This window comes from Apium graveolens, chromosome 5, assembly GCF_009905375.1.
Source record: "Apium graveolens cultivar Ventura chromosome 5, ASM990537v1, whole genome shotgun sequence".
In the NCBI taxonomy this organism is placed as follows: Eukaryota; Viridiplantae; Streptophyta; class Magnoliopsida; order Apiales; family Apiaceae; genus Apium; species Apium graveolens.
In genome coordinates, this window is record NC_133651.1 from 40,425,130 (window position 1) to 40,449,958 (window position 24,829).

Below are 24,829 nucleotides of genomic sequence, written 5' to 3' on the forward strand. Positions count from 1 at the left end.
CAAAATAAATTATTCTATTTATAACAACTTGAAATAATGATAATAATATATTTTCAAAATATAGCTAATTGTTATGTCCTAACTCCATTCAAGAAAAATTCCTTAAAGATTTAGTAAATTTTAGATAATCAGCATTTCACACTATTTAACCAATCATTTTAGCCAATAAACATTGAAAATGCTCTAAATTACTTATTTTAAGATTTACAAAATAATTCCATTTGATGAACTAACTTAGGTTATTTAATATTGACAAGGGTCAGACGTGTAATTGTTGATTAGTGATTTTACTCAAAGTTCTAAAAATCGGCCGACTAACCGATTATTCGACCGATTAATCGGAGTTTGGATGGGTCCCGACTCGATAAATCGAAAATCATGTCAAAGTGTGTTTTTTTAAAAATCGTTCAAAAGTCGGTTGATTCGGTCAAAAATCGGTTATTTCGGTCTAATGGTGAAAATTAATAAAAAATTATTTTTTTAAGAAAAATTGAAATAAAAAATAGTAATTAAAATTTAATAATAAAATATTGACTAATATTGACTATCATATGCCCCTAAATCCTAATCTTTAATAATTGAACAAGTTTTTTCAATTAAATTACTCTTATTCATCTTTCACAATCTCCGGTAGTTGATTTTGTATATAACTAATTTTAGCGAATTACGAATTTATATATAGTAGTTAGTAACTTTCTTACTACTAAATAATTAAAATTAATTATTATACATAAATCAACTATCAGAAAAATGTATAAAACATTTAAATACCGAATATGAACTAATGATACGTGATATTATTTCTATAAAATTTATGAAAGGTTAATGAAATTTAATTACCGATTATCTAATTAATTATTAAAAAAAATCTCCACCTAACAATGCCGATTTCCGACTTTTATCAATTATGTTATGAAATATATGGCATCAGCAATTTAAACGATGATCGGGACTTTACATTTCACTTCCTAAAAACTTCATCCGAAAGGGGGCATAAGATGAAATAATTACAAGGCCAATCGCTAACGTCACAGGCCGTTGGGTTAATTAAATAAATGAATAAAGCTAGGGTTAGGGTTTGAGTTTGATTTTTGTAAATCAATGGAAGCAACTGAGGGAATATTCGAAAAGATTCGTCCGCCGCGTATCGAAGACGCCGGTCTCGAAGACTGTGCACTCCCGCCGGAATCAATCAAACAAGCTTTTCTCAAAGCCGCTTACGCAGTCCGATCTTCACTTCTCTCCGACGACGACGATGAATCCACGTGTGTTCATGATCCGTGGCCGAGCGCCGACGAATCTTCCGATGCGCTCGTCGGAATTACGCCGGAAAATGAAGCTCCGGGAAGTTGCGCCGGGAAGAAAGGCGGAGATGTGCCGGAGAGGTTGGGAGATAAGGTTGTGGAAGGTTTGAGTGATTATGACGTGGTGAAGGGTGATGTGGTGGTTGGAGGTGGTGAGGTGAGTGAGGGAGGAGAGTGCTGTGTTGAGGAATTGAAAGGTTTGAAGATCAGAGAGAAGACGGAGAAGAAATGCGATGAGGAAGAGAGTGATAGGCCGATTTTAACTGAAGGTTACGCTTGATTTTCGATGTATTGATGTAAAATTGGTGTATTAGTTTGTATTAGTTTGATTTCATTGCAGATGTTGTTTGATTGTGAATAATTAATAAAGTTGTGTTTTACCCCGAATTGTGTTGTGATTACGTTCATTATTTATATATGATTGTTAAAGATGTGATGAATTCATGACTATATTTATTGGCTTTGCGTGCAATTATTCTCAAGTGTAGTTTGGACAGCTAAACTGGACTTCGAATTGTAGAATTGAAAGGTTTGAAGATGGGAGAGAAGACGAAAAAGAAGAATGATGCTAAAGAGAGTGGTAGGATGATTTTAACTGAAGGTATGCTTTATATTTTTGTGTAATTGTAGATCTGTTGTAGAACTCTGTAAGAGCTGCTCATGTTGTCGTGCATAAATAATGAATAAAGCAGTACTTTGTTTTTCAAACTGTGTTGGTAATATATGATCATCTGATTGTGATTACTATTTTTTTTACTTTTATCCAATTGTTAAAAATGTTATGAACTTGTTTCAAATTGATATTTGGCTATAGCTTTACAGCGAAGGGTAATAAAGTTGTTGGAGGTGGTGGTGTGAGTGAGATAGTGTGTGTTGAGGAATTCAAAGGTTTGAAAATCGGAGAGAAGTCGAAGAAGAAAAATGACTCAGAAAGAGAGCAATAGGTTGATTTTTACTGAAGGTTATGCTTGAGATGTATGTATATATATGTAAGGGTGTGAAATTGCAGTAGAACTTTGTATGAGATGTTTGTGAATAATGAATAAAGTAGTGGTTTTTTCCGAATTGAATTGGGTATTATAGATGATCATCTGGTTGTGATTACTTTGTTTAGTTTTATCTGATTATTAAAAAATGTGATGGATTTGGAATTATGTTTATTGGTGTTTCTTGAATTCTTTCTCATGTATAGTTTGTACTGATGGAGTGCTTTGCTAGAAAAAAGTAACTTGATTTGCGAGCTTGAGTAGACTTTGAATCATAGGCCACTTTTAAGTTATATATGCTGATTTATATATATGTAAGAATATGAAATTGCAGTCAAGCTTTGTTAGAGATGCTGTTGGTTTTGGATTATATATTAAGTAGTGCTTTTTCCAAGTTGTGTTAGTTCTCTGGCTGTTATTACCTTTCAGTTCCATTTGTAATTGTTAAGATTTGATGAAACTTGAGATTTTTTCATTGGCGTTTCCAAAAAATATTTTTGATTATGGTTTGTACAGGTAAGTGTCTTTGCCCAAAAGAAACTTGATTTCGAAGTTAACTGGAGTTTTGAGTGCAGGCTTGCATGTTAGCATGTTAGAAGAACACTTGTTAAGGCTTTGCAGGAAAATTACAACTATTGTGTCTTCTTGAATTTGAATTAGATATATACGGTAATTGATATTTATGTTTTAAAAAGTAGAATATTATGACGTAAACATAGAAATTATGATATTTTAATTTAGTGGTATCGTGATCAGTTGATTCCATGAGCTTATGGTGTCACTTATTGTGATAAGGGATGGCATTTTGTTTCTGTTGATTAATTTTCTTTTAGAATTCTGGAGTGGCTTCTTTTTAAAGAGCAGGAGTTATGCAGCTTCTTCTTTTTGGATTTTGTTAGTCAGTGCATTAAATGTTGAAGCATTTATTGGCCTTATGAAGACAAACAAGCTGATACAGAGCGGAAGGTGCGAAAGTGCGAGGAAGCAGCAGAGATGAAGGATGATGAAGCATGCTGCTCCATCCTTCTAGTCTATTTAAGTTGTTCAGGTGCATATTTATCTTTATTTAAATATTGTAATCCTTTAGATTTATAATTCGACCATTGAATTATTAAATAGAATATATATATATATTCTAGAGAAAGGATTAGGTCTATCTGATGGCTAGGGCTGGAAGGAAAATCGTAGTTTTACGATCGATTGCTTCTGGATTTCTTCTTATAGCTTCTGTGATTGTCTCTGCAGAACGAGGACTTAAACAAGAAACAGCCAATTACAGCCAGACCCCTGAACAAATCGCAGAAACCAACTACCTGCTTAGAGTAGTTAATTTTTTATGGCAAGGTGGCCAGCAAGGTTATGTGCATGTTTGGCCTGTAAGTTTTTCTTAAAATCTTTTGTCAGCTACCTTTGTAATATTTTTGAAGTCTTTTGACCAGTTCTAACCATTTATGTACAGTTTTCCGTTTTTGCTTTATCCGTGGATGCACACTGTTATTACAAGGGTTAATTAAGATAGTTTTTTATTTGTCCATCAGTTTATATGAATTTGCAGACTCTAATATCTGCAATTTGTCTTCACAGGAAATGAAACTTGGCTGGAGGATCATTGTTGGTAGTATAATTGGATTCCTTGGCGCTGCTTTGGGAAGTGTTGGTGGTGTGGGTGGTGGTGGCATATATGTCCCCATGCTTACTCTTATCGTTGGATTTGATGCTAAATCATCAACAGCACTTTCAAAATGTAACATAACTCGGATTACTCTCTAATAATCGTGATAAGCTATTCTTTCATTTTACAATAGTTTTAGCAGCTGGATCTCCTTCATGGAGGCATGGGAGTCTATGCAGATTTCTTTTTCAGTAAACTATAAGTATTTTTCTCTGACAATGATGCAAGCTTTTGACAGAAGACTGGATTCTAATTTCCATTGACTGCAAACCTATATTCTAAACACGTATATTACATTGGTACTTGGCGCACCTAGTTTTGTTGGATTACTCTTTATGTTGAGTTTGCTTAAAAGTGGGGGTTCTTTTCCGGAACAGCCTCTTTAGGAGTAGTAAGGGTAGGTTCAATGTACCTCTATCCCTCCCTGGATCCTTTTTATGAGTGGGAGACGTTGGCTATGTTTGGTTTGTTCATGTAATCCCTGCAAACTTATATTTCTCCCTCATTTCCGTGCATGCTTGTAAGATGTTGATTAAAGTTTCATCTTTATAGAGTCTGTGCTCGAACTGGAAAATGTTATAAGCTGGGAAGTTCTTAATTCTTATAGTTTGTATCACTGCTTGTCGAGTTTGTTGCATTAAGTGCAGTTTGAACTTTGTTTCATTGTTTAGGTATGATCACTGGTGCAGCTGGTGCAACTGTTTATTACAACCTTAAGCTGAGGCATCCTACACTTAACCTGCCTATCATTGACTATGATTTAGCCCTTCTATTTCAACCAATGCTAGTGCTGGGGATCAGCATTGGAGTTGCATTAAATGTTATGTTTGCTGACTGGATGGTTACCGTGTTATTGATTGTTCTTTTCATAGGTAATAATTTTTTCATTTGTAATTTTCCCTGTATGAAATTTCTATGAATTGATCTGATTGGTTGAGCTGATCTGCAGTAACATCAACCAAGGCATTTCTCAAGGGTGTTGAGACATGGAAATTGGAGACTATGGTTAAAAAGGTGGTTATAAATGGGTCTCAAATTGTTTTGTGTGGATGTTGTAATTATTGATCATTTAAACTATTCTTCTTTTGTCTTGCTTCCATTTTCAGGAGGCTTTGAAACATTTGGCTTCTAACGGTGAGTTGGGAAAAAGCAGGTTTATGGTTTATTATATTCATATTTACAAGAAAGAACTAATCACATGATTCACATCTTTATGATCAGGTAATGAAGGTGATGGTGAAGCAGTGGCATACACACCTCTACCTGGAGGCCCAAGTAATAATTCAACCACTGCATCCAACGAATCTAAAACATCTGAGGTGAAGCTATACTTTAACTTTTATAAATGCAGATGGGAGACTTGATTTCCAAAGCTGACGTCCATATGATTCCAGATTTCTCTTTTTGGAAACATCTGTTGGAAAGAGCTTGGTATTCTTGTTGCTGTCTGGGTCATCATTCTTGCACTACAATTAGCAAAGGTTCTAAAATCATTTGATGTTTTATCATGTTTTGAAATAATTATTGATTAGTCCATCTACTGATCTACGAACTCACTTATGAAGAAGCTTTTGAATATTAAATGCAGAACCGTATGGAACCTTGCTCTCCAATATACTGGGTGTGGAATCTATTGCAGGTACTGTTGTTGCTGTCCTTTCCTGCGAATGTATATATGTGGAACCCTCTGAAGGTTTTCTAATGGTTTAGATCTTCAGGGGGTGGCTGAGTTTGATATTGTTGTCGCAGAATGGCAGAAACTTCACTAAATTTGCTAATTTATGTGGTTGTATCATCTATGATGGTCCTCTCATACATGTGTATATATACATACCGAGATCTTTGTTTTGTCTTTGGTATTGAAGACTCTTACTGTACCTTCAGATTCCTGTGGCTGTTGGGGCATCTGGATATGAGGCTGTCTGCTTATACACTGGAAGAAGAGTAATAGCTTCCAAGGGTGAAGCAGGAACAAATTTTAAATGGCACCAGCTTGTTCTTTATTGCTGTTACGGAGTTGTAGCCGGTATGGTGGGTGGGCTGCTTGGTCTTGGTGGTGGATTCATTTTAGGGCCGTTGTTTCTTGAGCTGGGAATTCCTCCGCAGGTACAATCATATACTCCCTCTGTTTTTTATTATTTGACGTTTTGACTTTTGGCACACATGTTTAGGTGCTTTGACCGGATAACTAAAATTAATATTTTCGAATTTTCTTTCTTTTTGTGAATTAAAATTTTGATTATATACCTTAATTTACAAAAAAATAATTAATTTTAGCTATAAAGTCAAATCACCTAAATATGTGTGCCAAAAGTCAAAGCGTTAAATATTAAAAAACAGAGGGAGTATTTCCTAACAGCAATATAGATTTCTTAGCTAAGCTCACTTCATCAGCTTAATGTTAAGACACGGGCTACCAATATAATAAAACTGGTGTCAATATTATTTATAGATTGTAACAATTTTTTCAAGTACTAGTACTGCAGTCTGCAGTACAATCTTCTATCACTGCAGTACAATCTTCTATCAGTTCTTAGAATGCATTTCAATATATTTATATATAGCTAAATTGATCAGTAAGGGCTTTTAATTTAGGTATCAAGTGCAACTGCAACCTTTGCAATGACATTCTCTGCCTCCATGTCAGTTGTAGAGTATTACCTTTTGAAGCGTTTTCCAGTTCCATATGGTAAGTTACTCTTCAATGTGTACCTGCTACTCATTCCCGTAGGTTTATATGGTAGATCTGGTATAATATTTTGAACTTGTTTTGCAGCTCTGTACTTTGTTGCTGTGTCCATGGTAGCTGCCCTGACAGGGCAACATGTGGTAAGAAAGATAATCAACTTTCTGGGGAGGGCATCTTTGATTATATTCATATTGTCCTTCACAATCTTTGTAAGCGCAATCTCGTTAGGCAAGTATTCTGGCCCTTTTACTGGTTGCCATGACAATTTAACCAAAAACTCGTTGTGATTTAGATATATGTGCTGTATACTAACCAACCTATTTGTTTTGTGAAAACAGGTGGGATTGGCATATTAAACATGATTGACAGGATGGAGAGAAATGAGTACATGGGGTTTGAAGATATATGTGCATACAAACCTTGATAGGGAAGCTAATGTTTGATCGAAAACTTGCAACGAGGCCCCAAACACCAATATGTAGTTTACTTATGTAGTTCAACTTGAATTTTTGAACTTTTGATGTTGATAAATAAACGTTAATCCCCTAAGCACCATGCAGTAGTTTGATTATGACATTCGAACTTTTGGCGTTAACAATAATTTTGCTTTGTTGCGAGGTACTAAGAGATAGTCGTTTCCCCGTTTGCGTCATTTGTTTATCCTCATGAGGCTTCTAATCATAGTTCTTAAGTCCGAATAATCGATGGACGATGCATAATATGGCTGAGGCCTGAGGCACCTCAGCAGAGAAAATGAAAACCAACACGGTGCAAGAAAGAAAAATATGCAGACTTTTTAGTTTTTGCTATGAGATGTGTAAACAGGGCATCTTTGGCATGCATCCTATTTGGGAAATGTTTTACACGTTTTTGGCACGAAATATTTGAACAAGAGCTTTTGCACTTTTTTCCTTATTTTTGAAATGCCCAACACTGGGGCAAGTCTGGTAGGAGATGACCAACAACGGCTATCAATACCGATACTGATTTCTTGAACTAAAAATTTTGAGAATCACAGAAATATTCAAATCATTGATTACATTTATGATTATTTCAACATATCTTACAAGTTGCACGCCTTGAAAGATGACAAAAAATCACAAGTTGTTGACAAATCTGAACCCAATACAAAAAACTCCCGCAAACGTCTATCTCATAGCCTATCAATACATTTGAGAAATTTGGAGCATTTCAACAAAAATCAGTTTTCATTACTGAAAGAAGCAGACCGTTTTATATATACAAGACACAACAAACCCTGCACACTCAGCAAGCCATCAAGGAAGATATCCAGCAGCATTGTGTGGACATCAAAGATACTCGCATGAATTCTTTTTAAATTTTATGGGTTTAGACTTGCCAGTATCGATGATCAAAGAGCACGAAATATGTTTCCGATGCCTTGTTGTTACCAGTTTCCCTACCACATCTCCACGTGACCTTATCTCGAGCTTTAGTTCCAATGGAACTTGGTAACCAGTTTTAGTCTCGTTTATGGCTGATCCAGCTCCATATAAAGGAACTCTGAGTCCTTGCAGGTTCACCAATGCAATCCGATGGCTCTTTCTTGGTTGAAAATATTTATTTAACTGCAGTCACGTGAGATTAACGTATCGTTAACAACTTAGAAATTAAACAAGGGCCTTAAACTTATAATTCGCGCAACAACTAGCACAGTTGATGTATTAAGGACTCCTTTTACATTAAGTTTGGAAAGCACCTGAGCAGAGACCACAAGAACAATAGAAAAGGTGCATTCATGATTAAATGTATAAGGTATAACATACGACTAAAGATGCTTTGTATTGTCTTTGTAGCTACTTGCTATGTCTCATTCAGCATCTTAGAAGCTAACATTCCTTTTATAAATTTATGAGATTGTTGTGTATCTTGAACTCATCATACCTCTTAATATTGTTTTATAATGAAAATACTGAACTATCCTGTGATATTCAATTATTTTCTGGATATGATGCTTAGCAAGCAAAGATATGAGTAGAACCGTCTCACCTGACCAGTTGCCACAACGACATCTGAGTAGATCAGGTTGACAGGTGTGGAGCTAACACGAATACCAAAGAATGTAGCAGGATTGTATATGCTCAACCTCAATGTTCCGTTCACTGTGAGCATATTTGTTGGAACCCCAGTAAAGTCTGGACCCATTCCCACGAAGATGTTGTTAACAGTCAAGCTCTGTCAATCATATTATCCATCACAAAGCTTATTGAAACAAAAACATCTATAACAAATGCAAAAGAAAAGCTTCTTCGATAATAGAAAGAGGGTGGCAATTCAAGAGATTCGACTTTCAAAAAATTCTTAGCTGAACATAGTAGAATTTCAGTGCTAAAATGCAAACTTGCAATCTGTATCGACAACTGCTGTATACTTCAAAGAAGCAGCAATTGCGATAATAGCAAGCAGTGTTGCACATAATAACTTGAATTTTTATACCTCTTTGTTCTATAGTTAGAGGTAACTATATTCTTGTCTTACAAATCCTATCTTTGGGGGCTAATGAATTTCCAACATGTTAATATCTACCCAAAGGGGAATCTCTTGCAAGAACAGGACGGTATTAACCATATACCTTGCGTGTGTGAAAATATCAATACATTTAAAGGAGTTAGCTACTTTGCGTGTTATGAAGCTTTTGATTAGAAAACAATGTATCAGAGACATACCTTCACAGTAACCTCTGCTTTAAAAGGCCTAGCTGCGCCCCATATAATCAGGCAAAACACCGTAAACAGGACAATAAAGCCTAACAGAGCAATCAGAGCCTGATACCTTCTTGTAAATCTATTTTCATCATCATAATCACCCTCTTCTACGATCACATTACACTCTGGCCACCCTTTATCATTCCTTTTCCTGCCCCCTTTCCTCCCCGAAGACGATCTAAATATCCCTGAAAATCGACTAGATGAAGAATTCCTCGAGTGACGCCCGTAGGAAGGGTGGGAAGGTGACTCCATTGGACTATTAAAGTTGGGAGTTGGTTGCATTGATGAGGACTTATCCCCATCATGAGAATCCCTTGAAGGACTTTGCACGAAGTACACTGGCCTTTTCGGTGATGACCTTGATGGTGATGATGTTGCTAGACTAGTAACATCAGACTCAGACTTCGTATGCAACATTTTTCAACAAGAAACACTATAACTAAATGAACAAGACACAAACTTTAATGAACTAGAAGCTGCAAACAAAGCTAAACTAACTTTCTTTTGCCAAAAAATTAATGCTACATAATTCAAGAACTCGAGGTTTTAGGACAACCGGTAACTTAACAAAACAAGAATCAAACAACTGAACTTAAGTAGTTAACAAGACAAACAAGCTAAGAATTGTTGTGAAATCAAGAATTTTCTTGAATTTGAATAATTTAAGCTTTAAACTACTAAACTCAACTTAAAGAACATAATAATACACAACCATAATGTCAAGAACTATAAATAGTAATAGTAGCTAAGAAATCAGCAAAAAGAACATAAGTTAACTTGAAGAGATGAACCAAACCGACAGTTAAGTACAAATACTTCTGTAAATGTGTGTATAAATCACATGAGCATTATCTTTAGTGGGCATGAAAATAAAGGCAAGAAAGAGTGGGGTTTTGTTTTGTAGGTAAGCTTTGCATGAGCAGGGCCAGGGCAGGGAGGTTCGGAAGGGCTATGAAGGATTCACAGCCAAAGGCTACTTCCGAACCTCATTCCCAGCCTGTGCATTATAATTGTCGGCCAACAATACACAAAAAAATCGATATGAAAGGATAGGTTTTGAAGTATTTATTATAATTTCAAAAATGTTTTCAATTAACACATGAAATTTTGCTATGTTTTTATTAGTGTTATTCATATATATGCATGACTTGAACATCTCACTTATTTTGTTGTGATTGATTCTAAAACTGATAAATCAAATAGATATGCTATATTCATATTAATTATATTTGATGTTGTCAAGTAATTCTTATAATGTTATTTGAGAGTATTTCCTGAGTAAAATTTTTGATCCTGGCACTAATCGTAAAAAAGCAATTCTCGAAACTCAATTTGTAGTTGGTTATTTAATTAAATTGTGAGGATCATATTTCGATTTTAGGAATCAAATAGAATATATATTCTTTAAGCACCTAAAAATGTGTTATATTATAAATTATTAGCCGTACACTTATTGAAAAATGAGTATAGTAGTTGATGGATGAATGATTATGATTATGATTATGAAGTTGTAATTTAAATAGCTGACCTAACTAAGATTCGACTAATTAGTGAATTCTTTTTTAGTTTTATTATATTATTTACCTTTGATGCTAATGTAAGTGGCTCAGGGGCACTGCTCCTGCTCTCTTTTTTGTGAGAAGTGCTCCTACTTTTTCTTTTTTTATTGTTATATACTCCCTGGAGTGTAGATATGCAATTATTGTTAGAGCTAAGTGTTCTATTCGATCTTTGTCAATTAAGTTACTGATTTATCTTGTTATTTTTGCCTTCGTGTTTTGTTTCGTTATCTTGTTTAATTGCATGTTCTTACTTAATCCTGATTATATATAAAAAACCTCATTGTTGCGCGTAGTATTATTTTACGTACCCAACAATCTTGAAGAGATTATTTGTTATATTATGTAATTAGCAAGATGGTTAACGAAACTGCTGATGTTCAGAAAACTGTTGAGATCGATTCTGGGTCTGGTGTTACTTCTACCATTGACTGGACTACGTATCGTTTTCCTCATCCAATTGATTTATCGGGTATGCCTGATAAATTCAGTGGTGGAGCTTATTTTTCTCGTTGGTTGAAAAAGATGAAGCTCTGGTTAACGGTTAAGGGTCTATGGCCAGTGGTAAAGTATGATCCTCCTGTATTGGATCAAGAGAAGGCTGAATCTGTTAAGGCTTATATTTTATGGTCTGAGAAGGATGTGGTGGCTAGTGCAACCATTTTGGCAGCCTTGGTGAACACCTTGTTCGATATTTATTCATCAGACACCTATACTACTAAGGTCTTATGGGATAAGCTGGACCAAACCCACAATACTGATTCTCAAGAACTTGAGAAGTATTATGTGGTTAGGTTTCTTGATTTCAAGCTGGTGGATGGAAAATCCATGACTGGACGGGTTCATGAGTTTGAGATGTTGGTTCATGCTTTAGGTGAGTCCGGTATGGTCTTGCCTAAGAAGTTTTGAGTCATGTCTGTGATTGAAAAACTCCCTAAGTCTTGGGAAGAGTTTGCTCTCTCCCTGAAAAGACAGAAAGGAGAGATTATGTGGACTAACTTGATGTTGGACATCTCTGTGCAGGAGCAGCACAAGTCCAAACAAGGACATGTGATGCCTGCTGAACATGGGAGCTCGAAGGTGAATGTAGTGATTGCAGGAAAGAAAAGAAAGATAGTCACTAAGAAGGCTAACACTAAACCTGACAAGAACAAGGTCAAGAAACCAAAGACAGACAAACCATGTTAGTCTTGTGGACATATTGGTCATTGGAGTAAGGACTGTCCAAGTAAGAAAGTTAAGAAAGCTGGAGTGGTAGTTCAAGAAAATACTGTGCTTGGACTTAGAATCACGAGTGGGCCTGTAGCTAACATGGTCGTTGGTGAGGTTGTTGCCTCTGGAACCAATGATGGGTATGTTAAACAACCATGTACTACTTTCCACTTATCTGTCACGTGAGTGGTTGATTGATATTGAAGCTAATGTGCATATTTGTGCTGATATTAGTTTATCTGTATCTTATCAACAGAGTCATGGAGTGACAGTGACGATGGGGAATGCTAGTATTGCACAAGTGCTTGGAATAGGAAACGTGGACCTGAAGTTTTCTTCTAGGCAGATTCTATCTCTCACTAGAGTGCATCATGTTCCCTTCATTCGTAGAAATATAATAAGTGGAAGTTATTTAGTTAAGAACGGCTTTGAACTTTTTTTGAAGTGTAATAAAGTAGTTATTACTCATACTGGTACATTTTTTGGCAAGGGATACTTGTATGATGGATTATTTTTAATAAATGTTAAACCCGTTTTGGGTGATTTTATTAATGATAGTGTTGCAACTTCTGTTAATTGTGTCGAATCATCTGATTTATGGTACTTATGACTTGGTCATTTAAATTTTGGTGCTCTAAAGAACATGATAAATTTAGAGTTAATTCCAAAGCATGCCATTGATAAGAAATTTAAGTGTCAAGTGTGTGTAACTGTTAAATAAATAAGGAAACATTTTCATAATGTTGTTAGGGATTCAGACTTGTTAGATTTAGTTCATTTGGACATATGTGAATTTGGCGGTGTGTTGACTAAAGATCACTGTAGATATTTTATTACCTTTATAGATGATTGTAGTAGATATTGTTATGTTTATTTGCTTAAACATAAGGATGAAGTACTAGATAAATTCATTATGTATAAAAATGAAGCTGAAACACAAACTGGCAATGTCCTTAAACGTCTAAGATCTGATATAGGTGGTGAGTATACGAGTACCTTGTTTAATGAATTTTGCGCAAGCAATGGTATAGTTCATGAGGTTATTCCACCATACACACCTGAGTCTAATGGGGTGGCAAAGCGAAAGAATAGAACTTTTAAAGACATAATTAACAGTATGCTAATTAATTCTGGGTTACCTAAGTACATGTGAGGAGAGGATCTAAATACGGCTTTCCATATTCTGAATAGTGTCCCTCTGAAACATATGGGCAAGACACCTTATGAATTATGGAGAAAGCGTAAGACAAGTTTGAGTTATCTTCGTGTGTGGGGCTGCCTTGCTAAGGTGTTTGTCCCTGAACACAAGAGAAAGAAACTAGGTCTGAAAACTGTTAATTGTATCTTTTTGGGCTATCTTGAAACCACTAATGCTATGAGATTTTTAGTATTAAAATCTGACATAGATGGTAATGTGGCGAATACGATAGTTGAGTTTCGTGATGCAACTTTCTTTGAGGAAGTGTTCCCTATGAAAACTGGTATACCTTTGGGTAATTCTGAGGATGATCTCACTCGCACATCGAGTTCTATTCCTGATCATGTGGAAAAGATGACAAATATGGGGGTGGATCCTAGTAGTAGCTCTACTCCTAATGAAATAGAAGAACCTAGAAGGATCAAACATGCAAAGGTAGTCAAGGACTTTGGAAGTGATTTTATCACTTACAATGTCGAGGATGAGCCTTTTCCGTCAAGCCATGGATTATTCGGAGTCAAGAAATTGGAAAGGCTCCGTGAAGAGTGAAATTGACTCAATTGTTTCTAACGGAATATGGGAGTTAGTTGATCTCCCTCCTGGGGATTCTACTTTTGGATGTAAATGGATCTTCAAGAGGAAGCTAAATCCTGATGGATCAATAGATAAGTACAAGTCTAGGCTAGTTGCTAAGGGCTTTAGGAAAAGGGAAGGCATTGACTATTTTGATACATACTATTTTGTTGCCCGAATGACAACAATCAGAATGCTTATTGCATTGGCTTCCATACATAGTCTTATCATCCATCAAATGGATGTAAAGACTATTTTTCTTCATGATAACCTTGAAGAAGAGATTTATATGGATCGGTTTGAGGGATTTGTTGCTTCTGGTAATGAGAGGAAAGTATGAAGACTAGTCAAGTCCATCTATGGCCTTAAACAAGCACCAATAGACTGGCATAAAAAGTTTGATCAAACTATTGTAGACTTCAAATTTTTAGTTAATGAAAGTGACAAGTGTGTCTACTATAAGGTTATAAGTAATGATTGTGTGATTGTATGATTGTATGTAGATGATATTTTATTGTTTGCTACAATATTGAGATTATTAACGAGACACATAGTTTCTTGAAGAGGCACTTTAAAATAAAGGATATGGGTGAGGCTAGTGTGATTCTTGGGATCAAGTTGACTCAACCAATTGATGGAATAACTTTGTCACAGTCTCATTATATAGAGAAATCTATACTTGAGAAGTACGGTTATTCAAATTGTAGAATCGCTAGTACACCATATGATTTAAAAGTTGTCATAGTCAAGAATAGTTCGGGGGTTCTTATGTCTCTGTTAAGGTATTCTCGGATTATTGGGAGTTTGTAATATCTTTCTAATGTGACTAGACCAAATATTTCATATTTTGTGTCTAAGTTAGCTAGATATACAAGCTCTCCAAATAAGACTCATTGGGAGGCACTCGATAGAGTTCTTAGATATCTCAAGGGAACTATTTCCCTTGACTTGCATTATCGGAGATTTCCGGGGGTACTCGAGGGGTATAGTGATGCAAGTTGGATAGCTAAGAAATCCGGTTTAAATGGAGTGACTAGATATGTGTTTACCCTAGCGGGTGGAGTAGTGTCCTGGAAGTCTTCTAGACGGACTTTGATTACTTGGTCTATTTTTGAAGTTGAGTTGTGTGCACTTGATGCCACATGGACGGAGGCTGAATGGTTACATGGACTCATGTCAATGTTATATGTAGTAAACAAGCTGTCATTTATGTTCATTGTGGTAGTCGTACAACTATCAAAAAGATCAGAAGTGTGAAGTATAATGTTAAGACATAGAGACACATCCAAGTTAGACTGAATTCTATAAGGGGTCTTGTGTCTGATAGGATTATTGCTATAGAGTTCATTGGAACTCAAGAAAATATAGCTGATCCGCTGACTGAGGGGCTTGAGCATGATGTAATCCTTAAGTCGAGGTTGGGGATGAGACTTATAACCCATCATAATTCATCAACAGCGGAACTCAATACACTTGAGAGGAGATCCCTCGAAGTGTATTCAATATGGTAATAACAAGTTGTAAGGATGAATTGGTAGTACCTCTACCATATACATTATACTTATGTATTTAAGTCTATCCCCTGTAAACTTTAAGAGGTACTTGAATTGATAGTTAACAAGAGTTTTAATAAACTCTGATGGAAATAATTTTGGATCAGGATTTGATAAATACTAATGGACCAAATATTGTGTCAGTATAAACTCTGAATGGGGTCAAGTCGTAAGACGAGATATTGGCAGTACATCTTTGGAGATGCCCAGCTAAGCGAATGCAATTGTGAGGTTGCAATTAGAGAAAAAAGTTATTCCTTAAAGCATTCGACGAACAGGATCGAGACACGACCATAACATCTCAAAGCCGTAGATCTATACCAAGCCTTTTGACTTATCATCGTCTATGGAGTGTGGTTACACCAAACGGATAGAGATTCAAGGTGAAACATTTCATCTATATCTGGTAGCCATCGAAGTAAGGGACTTAAGAGGGTTCAAACCCGAAAGCGTACCGACTCTGAAAAGCAAGTCATGATAAAATATGATATGCATTTCTGTATGGATTTAAGGGGGATTGTTAGAAAATGGAAAGTTGAGGCATGATTTAGACATGTTCTTGATGTAATTTCCTAAAACTAATTATTGGAGGTTGTTCCTTGTAATGAGGACTTAAACTTTCATGTTTGGATCTAAATCATTTTCTTAGTGTAATTCATATAGAAATTGAGGTGAAGTTAGTAGTTTGAAACTGGGCGAGGAATTTTACTTCCTGTTTAATCATAATATTTATTGACTTATTATACTATTTTATTATGAATATTGAATATGTATAACAGTAAGGATTTGTTAAGCAATATCCGTTGATGCATAAAACTCAGTATCTGTTGATGGATTTATCTGTTGAAGTACAATGTGCATTATCCGTTGATGGACTGATCATGACGCCTCTGGATCAGGATTTACTATGGCTGATAAATCCTGACGCTGGTCAAGATTTGTTGTGGCTGGTAGATCCTGATGGCTAGCTAGACAGGATTTGCTGTAATAAATGCTGACTGTTACGTTCAGTTTCTGGAAATATTCTATTAAATACATATTAAGTCAGAATATTTATTTTAGTTAATACATATCTTTAGTTATATTTTTATTTTGTATTGCATACAGACTAAAATGCTTGAAAGAGATATACGTCAATCATATACGTGTGAAACCCTAGCTGCTATCAATCTATTTTTCTCTCCTCCATAACATACAGATCTTAGCATAGGCTTTCTGAGCGAACTGAGGTACGGGTCGTTGTTGAGTGCTACGTATATGTGGATATGGTACTCTGAGCTGTTGTGTCCTGGAAGTGATATTGCTGCAACCTAACACAGCGTAAGTGGGCAATAATCTCTTCAAGAACAGTCTAAACTTCTCGAAGGCTAGGCGCCTCAGTTGTTCATAGTTCTTTCAGATTTGTTAAAACTTCTGTTAGAGTTAAGTGTTCTATTCGATCTTTGTCAATTCAGTTACTGATTTATCTTGTTATTTTTACCTTCGTATTTTGTTTCGTTATCTGGTTTAATTGCATGTTCTTACTTAATCCTGATTATATATAACTGCCTCATTGTTGCGCATAGTGTTAGTTTACGTACCCAAAAATACTAATGTAAACACATAAATAATTTTATCAAAAACTCACTTGATTCATAATAAATCAAATTTGTCTTACTACAAATCTATGTTCTTGGAAATAATTCTTGGAAATAAGAACTCAGTTACCTCTCTTGAGAGAATTACAAGATCTCCTAGATCTATTTGTTAATTTAAAACAAAGCACCCGTGACATGATTTATAGATCAACATGTACGGTTTACAGAACTTGCACTAAAATGGACTAACACCCTTTCCAAAGCTCCTTTGTCTATTTTCATTCCTGGTGCAACACATCTATGTAGAATCTATTAGGTCTGTGATTCTCCTTTGTCCATTTCATCTTTACTCTTGATCTTTTATTCTTCAAACTGCATTTGTAGGCTTTCCAATTTAATGATATAATTTTTTGTTAACCGATAATGTTGGATCTTCAAGTTGTCTGTATCCTGAATTCTGAAGTTGTTTGTCGAGATCTCTTTTGTTGTGTAGAGATGTCACATATCGATAAGTAAAATGACTTATCAATATCTCAAGTTCTCTACATAGGTTTTTGACTTATCGAGTTCCCCAGTTTTCTACTAGTAGAATGACTTATCGATATATCTAGTTCTCTATATAAGTTTTTGACTTGTCGATATCTCAAGTTCTCTACATGAGGATTTGACTTGTCGATATCTCCGGTTCTCTACATGCAGATTGACTTGTTGATATCACTTGGGACTTCTCTACAAGTCATTTTAGACTCTCGACATACTTCTCTACATTTTTTATTCCGTGATTTGTCGATATCTGACTTAAAACATTTTTACTAGAACAACATCATTCAACTCCAAACTTCTACAGTTCTCTCTGAGTCATGATCATGATTGATCTTCTTTTAAAATTTATAGCTTGATGGTTGTTCGTAGAAAAATTCTCGAGTCTAATCTACTTAACATTTTTATAGACTCAAAAAATACAATTACATAATACAATTCAATTATCATACAACTTATACTTGAAATTGTCAAGATAATTTTATATATGGCTTGTACAAAAATCTCTCCCAATTTGGATCATTAATTATTTTTACCCTGGTTGTATTAGCTTTTTTAAATAATACGGGATAATGTTGAAGTTGTTGTATTAGTTTTTTTAAATAATACGGGATAAGATTCCTATGGAATTGATCCGTGTCAGAGCTGATAATGCTATCCCGATTCAGCTTAATATGGTTTTTGGCGAGGCAAGATTGGATTAACTTAACAAATCAGTTTTTTTTAATATGGCAGTGGTGTTGGGATTATTTTATAATCTAAACATATCTAGTTTATTTGATTTGTTTTGTTTTGGAATAAACGAAGATTGTTACTTCGTGATATGTGATCTCAGCGTATGTTTAGGAGTGTGGGATTGGAGAATAATTAGGAGAAGAATCAGGACTTGATTGAGAAGAATCAGGACTTAATTCTCTAGTTGTTAGCTTGCTAGTTGTTTCCATGTGTTTACTTATTTTCCTGTATAAGTATTACAAATCAATAAGACTTAACAAGCTTTTCCATACAAACACTTTATCCTCTGTATTTTCTGCATCTTTCATTATCTCTTACATCTGGTATCAGAGCCCTTATCGTTTCACTCCGAAGGATGGAGGCAGGCAAGTCTAAGGAAGGATCCATCGGATTAAGTATCCCAATACTTACCAGAGCAAACTATACCACATGGGCCATAAAAATGAAAGTCCTTATGGAAGCACATATGGTGTGGGGAAGCAATCGAGCCAAAAGATCCCAAGGTAGCACCTGATGTGAAGACGGACAAGCGAGCACTGGCCATGATTTACCAAGGAATTCCCGATGATATTCTGCTAGCAGTGGTGGAAAAGAAAACATCCAAAGAAGCGTGGGAATCACTCAAAACAATGTGCCAGGGAGCGGACAAGGTAAAGAAAGCAAAGGCCCAGACCCTTAGAATGGAGTTTGAGTCACTGAAGATGAAAGACACGGAGAAACTGGATGATTTTTGTATGAGACTGAATGGTTTGGTTACAAACATCAGGGCGTTAGGAGAAGCAATCGAAGAGAACTATGTTGTAAAGAAATTGTTGAGGGCCGTTCTAACCAAGTTTTTGCAAATAGCATCAGCAATTGAGCAATTCGGGGAACTTGGATTCAATGTATGTAGAGGAAGTGATTGGATCTCTTCGAGCTCATGAGGAGCGCTTGAAAGAACCTACAGAAAGCGGTGAGGAACAACAACTATTATTGACAGCAGACGAATGGCAAAAGAAAGAGATCAAAGAAGGTCAGTTACTACTCACTCGGAAAGAGTGGTTGAAGAGATCAGGCAAAGGTAACTAATCTGATGGAGGAGACTACAGGAGAAGAGAGAATAGAGTCGCTCGAGACAGGAGTCAGGCGAAATGTTTCAGCTGTGGTGGATACGGTCATTACGCTGCTGAGTGTCGAAAATCTGGAAGAAATAGGCAGCAAAAGGGTGAGGCAAATTTAACACAATTGTATGACAATGAACCTGCGTTACTGATGGCATTTTTTGTAAACAATGTGGAGGGGGAGATTGCTTGCAGTGAAAGAGGAAAAACAAGCAATGTCAAAGCAACTGAAGAGCAAACCTGGTACCTTGACAATGGTGCTAGTAACCACATGACAGGTCGGCGTGATAAGTTTGAGAAATTGGACATGACGGAAAGGGGCAAAGTAAAATTCGGGGATGGTGCACTAGTAGAAATCAAAGGAAAAGGATCTATCAAAATCGCTTGCAAAACTGGAGAAACCAGAGTTTTAAGTAATGTGTATTTCATTCCCACTTTACGAAGCAACATTATTAGCTTAGGACAGCTTTCTGAGGAAGGAAATCGGGTTGTTATAGATGGTGAGCATCTCTGGGTATATGAAAAAAGTGGTCGTTTACTGTAGCGGGTCAGGAGGTCTAGCAATCGTCTGTATAAAATTCAGATTGAAGAAGCACAACCAACATGCCTACTGACAAAAGGTGAAGAGGAAGCTTGGCTGTGGCATCAACGTCTCGGCCACGTAAATTTCAAAGCCTTGCATTTGATGTCCAAAAATCAGATGGCACACGGACTTCCTCCTATCACTCAACCTGGGAAAATCTGCAGTGGATGTCTCATGTCTAAACAAACACGTAAGCCTTTCCCGTCCCATACAAATTTTATTGCTAAAGATAAACTTGAATTGATACATCTAGATCTTTGTGGACCTTTGTCTCCCCCTACACCAGCGGGAAATCGATACTTTATGTTGTTGGTGGATGATCATACCCGTATGATGTGGGTCTACTTTCTGAAAACAAAAGATGAGGCTTTAACACACTTCAAGAAATTTAAGTTATTTGTTGAGAATGGAAACAAATAAAGTATTCAGGTATTACGAACGGATCGGGGCGGAGAATTTTGTTCCAAGAAATTTTAAGCATTCTGTGATGACCAAGGCATACTAAGACATTTTACGGCGCCTTATACACCCCAACAAAATGGTGTTGTGGAGCGCCGTAATCGCACCGTGGCTGCCATGGCGAGAAGCATGTTGGGTGAAAGGAATATGCCAGCAAAATATTGGGGGGAAGCGGTTCGTTATGCCGTCTACGTCCTTAATAAACTCCCAACAAGATCGATGTATGAAACCACTCCGTATGCAGCTTGGTTTGACAGAAAACCGAATGTGAGTTATTTGAAAAATTTTGGTTGTATAGCTTACATGAAAGTGCCCGCTGCACATACATGAAAACTTGATGCAAGAAGTAAAAGGCTGATTCACATTGGTCGAGAACCGGGGACAAAAGCCTACAGACTGTTCGATCCACTTTCTGGGGATGTGCATATAAGCAGAGATGTCATCTTCGATGAAAATAATGGTTGGGACTGGGAAACAGATGTCAATACTGCACCTGCACATACAGGAGACCAGCTGGTTATCGAAGGACTTATCTCAGATTCCTCTGATGACCATGAACACAGTGCTCATCCCGAGCCGACTACGCCTGTGACGCCTCAGAACCCCGCCACGACTCCTCAGGACGAGAGCACAGACACCAGCACTGCCAGTGATTCCAGTAAACAACCTAGACGCACCCGGCTTCTCGATGATATTTATGCTGATTCAGTTTCAGTTGAACTCGAAGAAGGTCTGTTTCTGATGGGGATTGATGAACCTGTGTGCTTTGAACAAGCTGTTACAGATGATGTGTGGAAGGAAGCAATGCAAAGTGAGATCAGTTCCATTGAAAAAAACCAGACGTGGGAGCTCACGACTCTGCCAAAGGGCCACACGGCTATTGGTTTGAAATGGGTTTTCAAAGTCAAGAAAGATCAAAATGGTGAAGTAACTAAGCATAAAGCTCGACTCGTAGCCAAATGCTATGTGCAACGTCAAGGTGTTGACTACGACGAGGTGTTTGCCCCTGTGACGAGGTTAGAGACTGTTCGTTTACTCCTAGCACTGGCAACTTATAATAACTGGGAGATCCATCATTTGGACGTCAAGTCTGCCTTCCTCAATGGTATTTTACTTGAAGAGGTCTACGTCCGGCAACCCCAGGGTTTTGTTCGAAAGGGGCATGAGGACAAGGTCTACAAACTCCTAAAGGCCTTGTACGGCTTACGACAAGCCCCTCGGGCCTGGTACTCACGCCTAAATCATTACTTGCTGCAGCTAGGTTTCGTAAAGTGTCCGTTTGAACATGCCGTCTACACTAAGAAAATCGGAGTTGATTCATTAATCGTGGGTGTTTACGTAGACGACTTGATCATCACAGGCACCAGTATGTCACATATTATCAAATTCAAGGGGGACATGAGTGTAGAATTTGATATGTCTGACCTTGGTAAGCTCTCTTATTATTTGGGTTTGGAGGTAACTCAAGGAAACGGTTTTATTGAGGTGAAGCAAGCAAGTTATGCTAGAAAAGTACTTGAGAAAGCAAGTCTTGCTGAATGCAATACTGTCAAGTTCCCCATGGATCACAACCTGCAAATTCACGCGGATGAAACTGGTAAAGCTGTGAATTCTACTCAGTATAAGAGTATTGTTGGTGGACTGCGATATCTGGTGCACACACGCCCAGACATTGCTTTTGCTGTTGGAATAGTCAGCCGTTATATGGAGAGACCAACCGAGCTACATCTAGATGCAGTAAAATGAATTTGTCGCTATGTAAAGGGAACCATAAATTATGGCTTGGTGTATACAAAAGGACTGGGAAACTACATTCTAGCTGGGTTCTCTGACAGTGATCTGGCAGGAAGTTTGGATGACAGAAAGAGTACGGGAGGTATGGCATTCTACCTTGATGAAAATTTGATCACTTGGGTTTCACAAAAGCAACGCTGCGTTGCTCTGTCTTCATGCGAAGCAGAATTCATGGCCGCTACTGCTGCTGCGTGTCAAGCTATTTGGCTTCAACGAGTTCTAAGTTGCATCTCTGATATAAAACCTGGTCCAGTTATATTGTATGTCGACAACAGGTCAGCAGTGGACCTTGCTCGAAACCCAGTCTTTCATAGGAGAAGCAAACATAGTGATTTGAGATACCATTTCATCCGTGATTGTGTTGAAAAAGGTCTGATCATCATAAGACATGTGAGAACCAGCGAACAGCGTGCAGATATCCTGACAAAGGCGATGGGAGCTGCAAAGTTCGAAAAAATGAGAAGTCTATTAGGAGTCAAGAGGCTCAATGATGTTTAGATTAAGGGGAAGTATGTTGGGATTATTTTATAATCTAAACATATCTAGTTTATTTGATTTGTTTTGTTTTGGAATAAACGAAGATTGTTACTTCGTGATATGTGATCTCAGCGTATGTTTAGGAGTGTGGGATTGGAGAATAATTAGGAGAAGAATAGGACTTGATTGAGAAGAATCAGGACTTTTTTTTTGAATAAAACGTACTTGCTTGAATTAAATTATATCCAAATCAAGGTTACATGAAATAAAATCCGGAGCTGCACTAAGCCACTCCATAGGACCTGGCATAGAATTGAAAACCTGAGCCAAGCTATGAGCTACCCTATTCGCAGATCTACTAGCAAACACGATTAGCACTTCCTCAAAGTGTTTAAGACTATCACTACACGCTTCAACAATAGTGTCGAAGTTCGATCGTCCTCGATCCCTCTGAAATGCATCCACCAGTAACGTGGAATCTGTTTCAAAAATGCACTTTGTTGTTCGCCAATTCTTCACCCATTCTATAGCTTCCCAGAGACTATACGCCTCTGCTTCTCTCACCTGCGTAGTACCACGACGACAGTTTGTTCTAGCCCGAAGAAACAGCCCCCTACTGTCTCTGATCACACAACCAACTCCAATTTTATTACCTCCTGAATGATAAGATGCATCAATGTTGATTTTAATCCATTCCTCCGGTGGCTTCACCCATGTTCTGCTACACCCATTAGTACTACTGTGATGCTTGCCCTCTGTAAGTTGAGCCCGATTCCAATCTGCCAGTAAATTAAGAGCCATTGCTTTAATCCCAAACACTGACATATTTACTCTCTCCCACACCCATTTGTTTCTCCTCGACCATAAGCTCCAACAAATTAATCCTATCATAAGGAACTGCTCGTTAGTACAGACATTACTTACCCCATGGATAATTGTCATGACAGACTCATTAGTCACACTTCTGATTACATCATAGAGCCCAACGGAGCACCAGACCTCCTTAGCAATACTACATTGAAACAACACATGCACCGCATCCTCTGCAGCTTCATGGCACCAGGGGCAATTTGTAGAAATTATGACTCTTCTACTTTGCAAGGCAACTGTCGTTGGCAAGACATTCACACAAGCTCTCCACAAAAAATTTATTATTTTCCCCGGTAATTTCAAATTCCAAATCTTCCTCCATAACAAACGATTCACACAATCATAATTCCCTCGAAGCTTTCTATAACAGCTTTTAACAGAAAATTCTCCCTTATCCTCCAGCGCCCAGTACCACGAATCCTCTTTTTCTCTAACAGGAATTGGTATCTGCAAAATTAGATTTTTATCACGCTCATTGAACAAGTCTGATATAATCTCTACGTCCCATACTTTTTGACTTTCATCCAGTAAAGCTTGAACCTTTGCATGCTGCAATTGCTCGTATGCTTCCGTTTCAATAAATCCATCTTCTAAATCAGAAAGCCACGGTACCTTCCACGCCATTGTTGATAAACCATTACCAATTTTCTTTTTCATTCCCTGTTTCAACACATCTTGAGTTTGTAAAAGACTCCTCCAAAGGTAACTCGGATTCGGACCAAGCGAAGCATTCATAAAATCTGTTTTTGGATAGTAGCGTGCCTTCATGAATTCACTAACCAGAGGGTTACTTTCCACCATTAATCTCCACGATTGTTTAGCCAACATTGCTATATTGAACTCCGTTAACTTCCTAAAACCCACCCCCCTGCTTCCTTGACCATACAAACTCTATCCCAAGATAACCATTTGATCCCCCCATTTGTTCCTCCTGTCCCCCACCAAAATGCATTCATTCTTTTTTCAATTTTATCACAAACTGTACTAGGAATCAAAAAGAGTTGCATCCAGAAATTCGGTATAGATTGCGCTGCTGTTTTAAGTAATGTAGCCTTCCCATGCCTTGATATCTTCTGGTTATTCCAATTCTGCAGCTTCGTATCCACTTTTTCCACTAAGAAGTCAAAGACATGCACCTTATTTCTTCCTACACACATTGGGATGCCCAGATAGCGCCCTGGAGTTACTGTCTCCCTAACACCCAGCTCATTACATACTT

At 37.1% G+C, this 24,829-nt stretch overlaps 3 protein-coding genes across 4 annotated transcripts; 1 reads left to right on the top strand and 2 right to left on the bottom strand.

The window, feature by feature from the left end:
- Positions 1-926: 926 nt before the first annotated feature.
- LOC141723876 (sulfite exporter TauE/SafE family protein 3-like) lies at positions 927-7,225 on the top strand. Of its 2 annotated transcripts, none has more exons than XM_074525812.1 (15): positions 927-1,573; positions 1,825-1,905; positions 3,231-3,338; positions 3,536-3,666; positions 3,875-4,034; positions 4,634-4,834; positions 4,912-4,976; positions 5,069-5,096; positions 5,184-5,281; positions 5,357-5,443; positions 5,551-5,601; positions 5,847-6,068; positions 6,558-6,651; positions 6,739-6,879; positions 6,990-7,225. In XM_074525812.1, the coding sequence occupies exons 1-15, from the start codon at positions 1,102-1,104 to the stop codon at positions 7,073-7,075; spliced, it is 2,025 nt and encodes a 674-aa protein (XP_074381913.1). In that variant the 5' UTR covers positions 927-1,101; the 3' UTR covers positions 7,076-7,225. The 2 variants fall into 2 exon arrangements, with proteins under 2 accessions (XP_074381913.1, XP_074381914.1); XM_074525813.1 differs by having other exon boundaries at positions 3,249-3,338.
- A 447-nt stretch (positions 7,226-7,672) lies between these two features.
- On the bottom strand, positions 7,673-10,231 carry LOC141723878 (uncharacterized). Its single transcript, XM_074525814.1, has 3 exons — positions 9,339-10,231; positions 8,662-8,847; positions 7,673-8,240 (listed from the first exon to the last, which is right to left on the bottom strand). The coding sequence occupies exons 1-3, from the start codon at positions 9,795-9,797 to the stop codon at positions 7,962-7,964; spliced, it is 924 nt and encodes a 307-aa protein (XP_074381915.1). The 5' UTR covers positions 9,798-10,231; the 3' UTR covers positions 7,673-7,961.
- Positions 10,232-22,974: 12,743 nt separating this feature from the next.
- Positions 22,975-24,438, bottom strand: LOC141659993 (uncharacterized). Its single transcript, XM_074466947.1, has one exon. It carries the CDS (start codon positions 24,436-24,438, stop codon positions 22,975-22,977), a length of 1,464 nt encoding a protein of 487 aa, XP_074323048.1.
- Positions 24,439-24,829: the final 391 nt, after the last annotated feature.

Coding starts and splice junctions, on each gene's coding strand:
- LOC141723876 (XM_074525812.1), top strand. CDS start 1,102: ATGGAAGCAACTGAGGGAATATTCGAAAAGATTCGTCCGCCGCGTATC. Junction 3,667..3,874: donor GTTATGTGCATGTTTGGCCT/GTAAGTTTTTCT, acceptor TTGTCTTCACAG/GAAATGAAACTTGGCTGGAG. Junction 5,282..5,356: donor ACGAATCTAAAACATCTGAG/GTGAAGCTATAC, acceptor ATATGATTCCAG/ATTTCTCTTTTTGGAAACAT.
- LOC141723878 (XM_074525814.1), bottom strand. CDS start 9,797: ATGTTGCATACGAAGTCTGAGTCTGATGTTACTAGTCTAGCAACATCA. Junction 8,848..9,338: donor AAGCAGAGGTTACTGTGAAG/GTATGTCTCTGA, acceptor TATGATTGACAG/AGCTTGACTGTTAACAACAT. Junction 8,241..8,661: donor TCGTTGTGGCAACTGGTCAG/GTGAGACGGTTC, acceptor ACGTGACTGCAG/TTAAATAAATATTTTCAACC.
- LOC141659993 (XM_074466947.1), bottom strand. CDS start 24,438: ATGTTGGCTAAACAATCGTGGAGATTAATGGTGGAAAGTAACCCTCTG.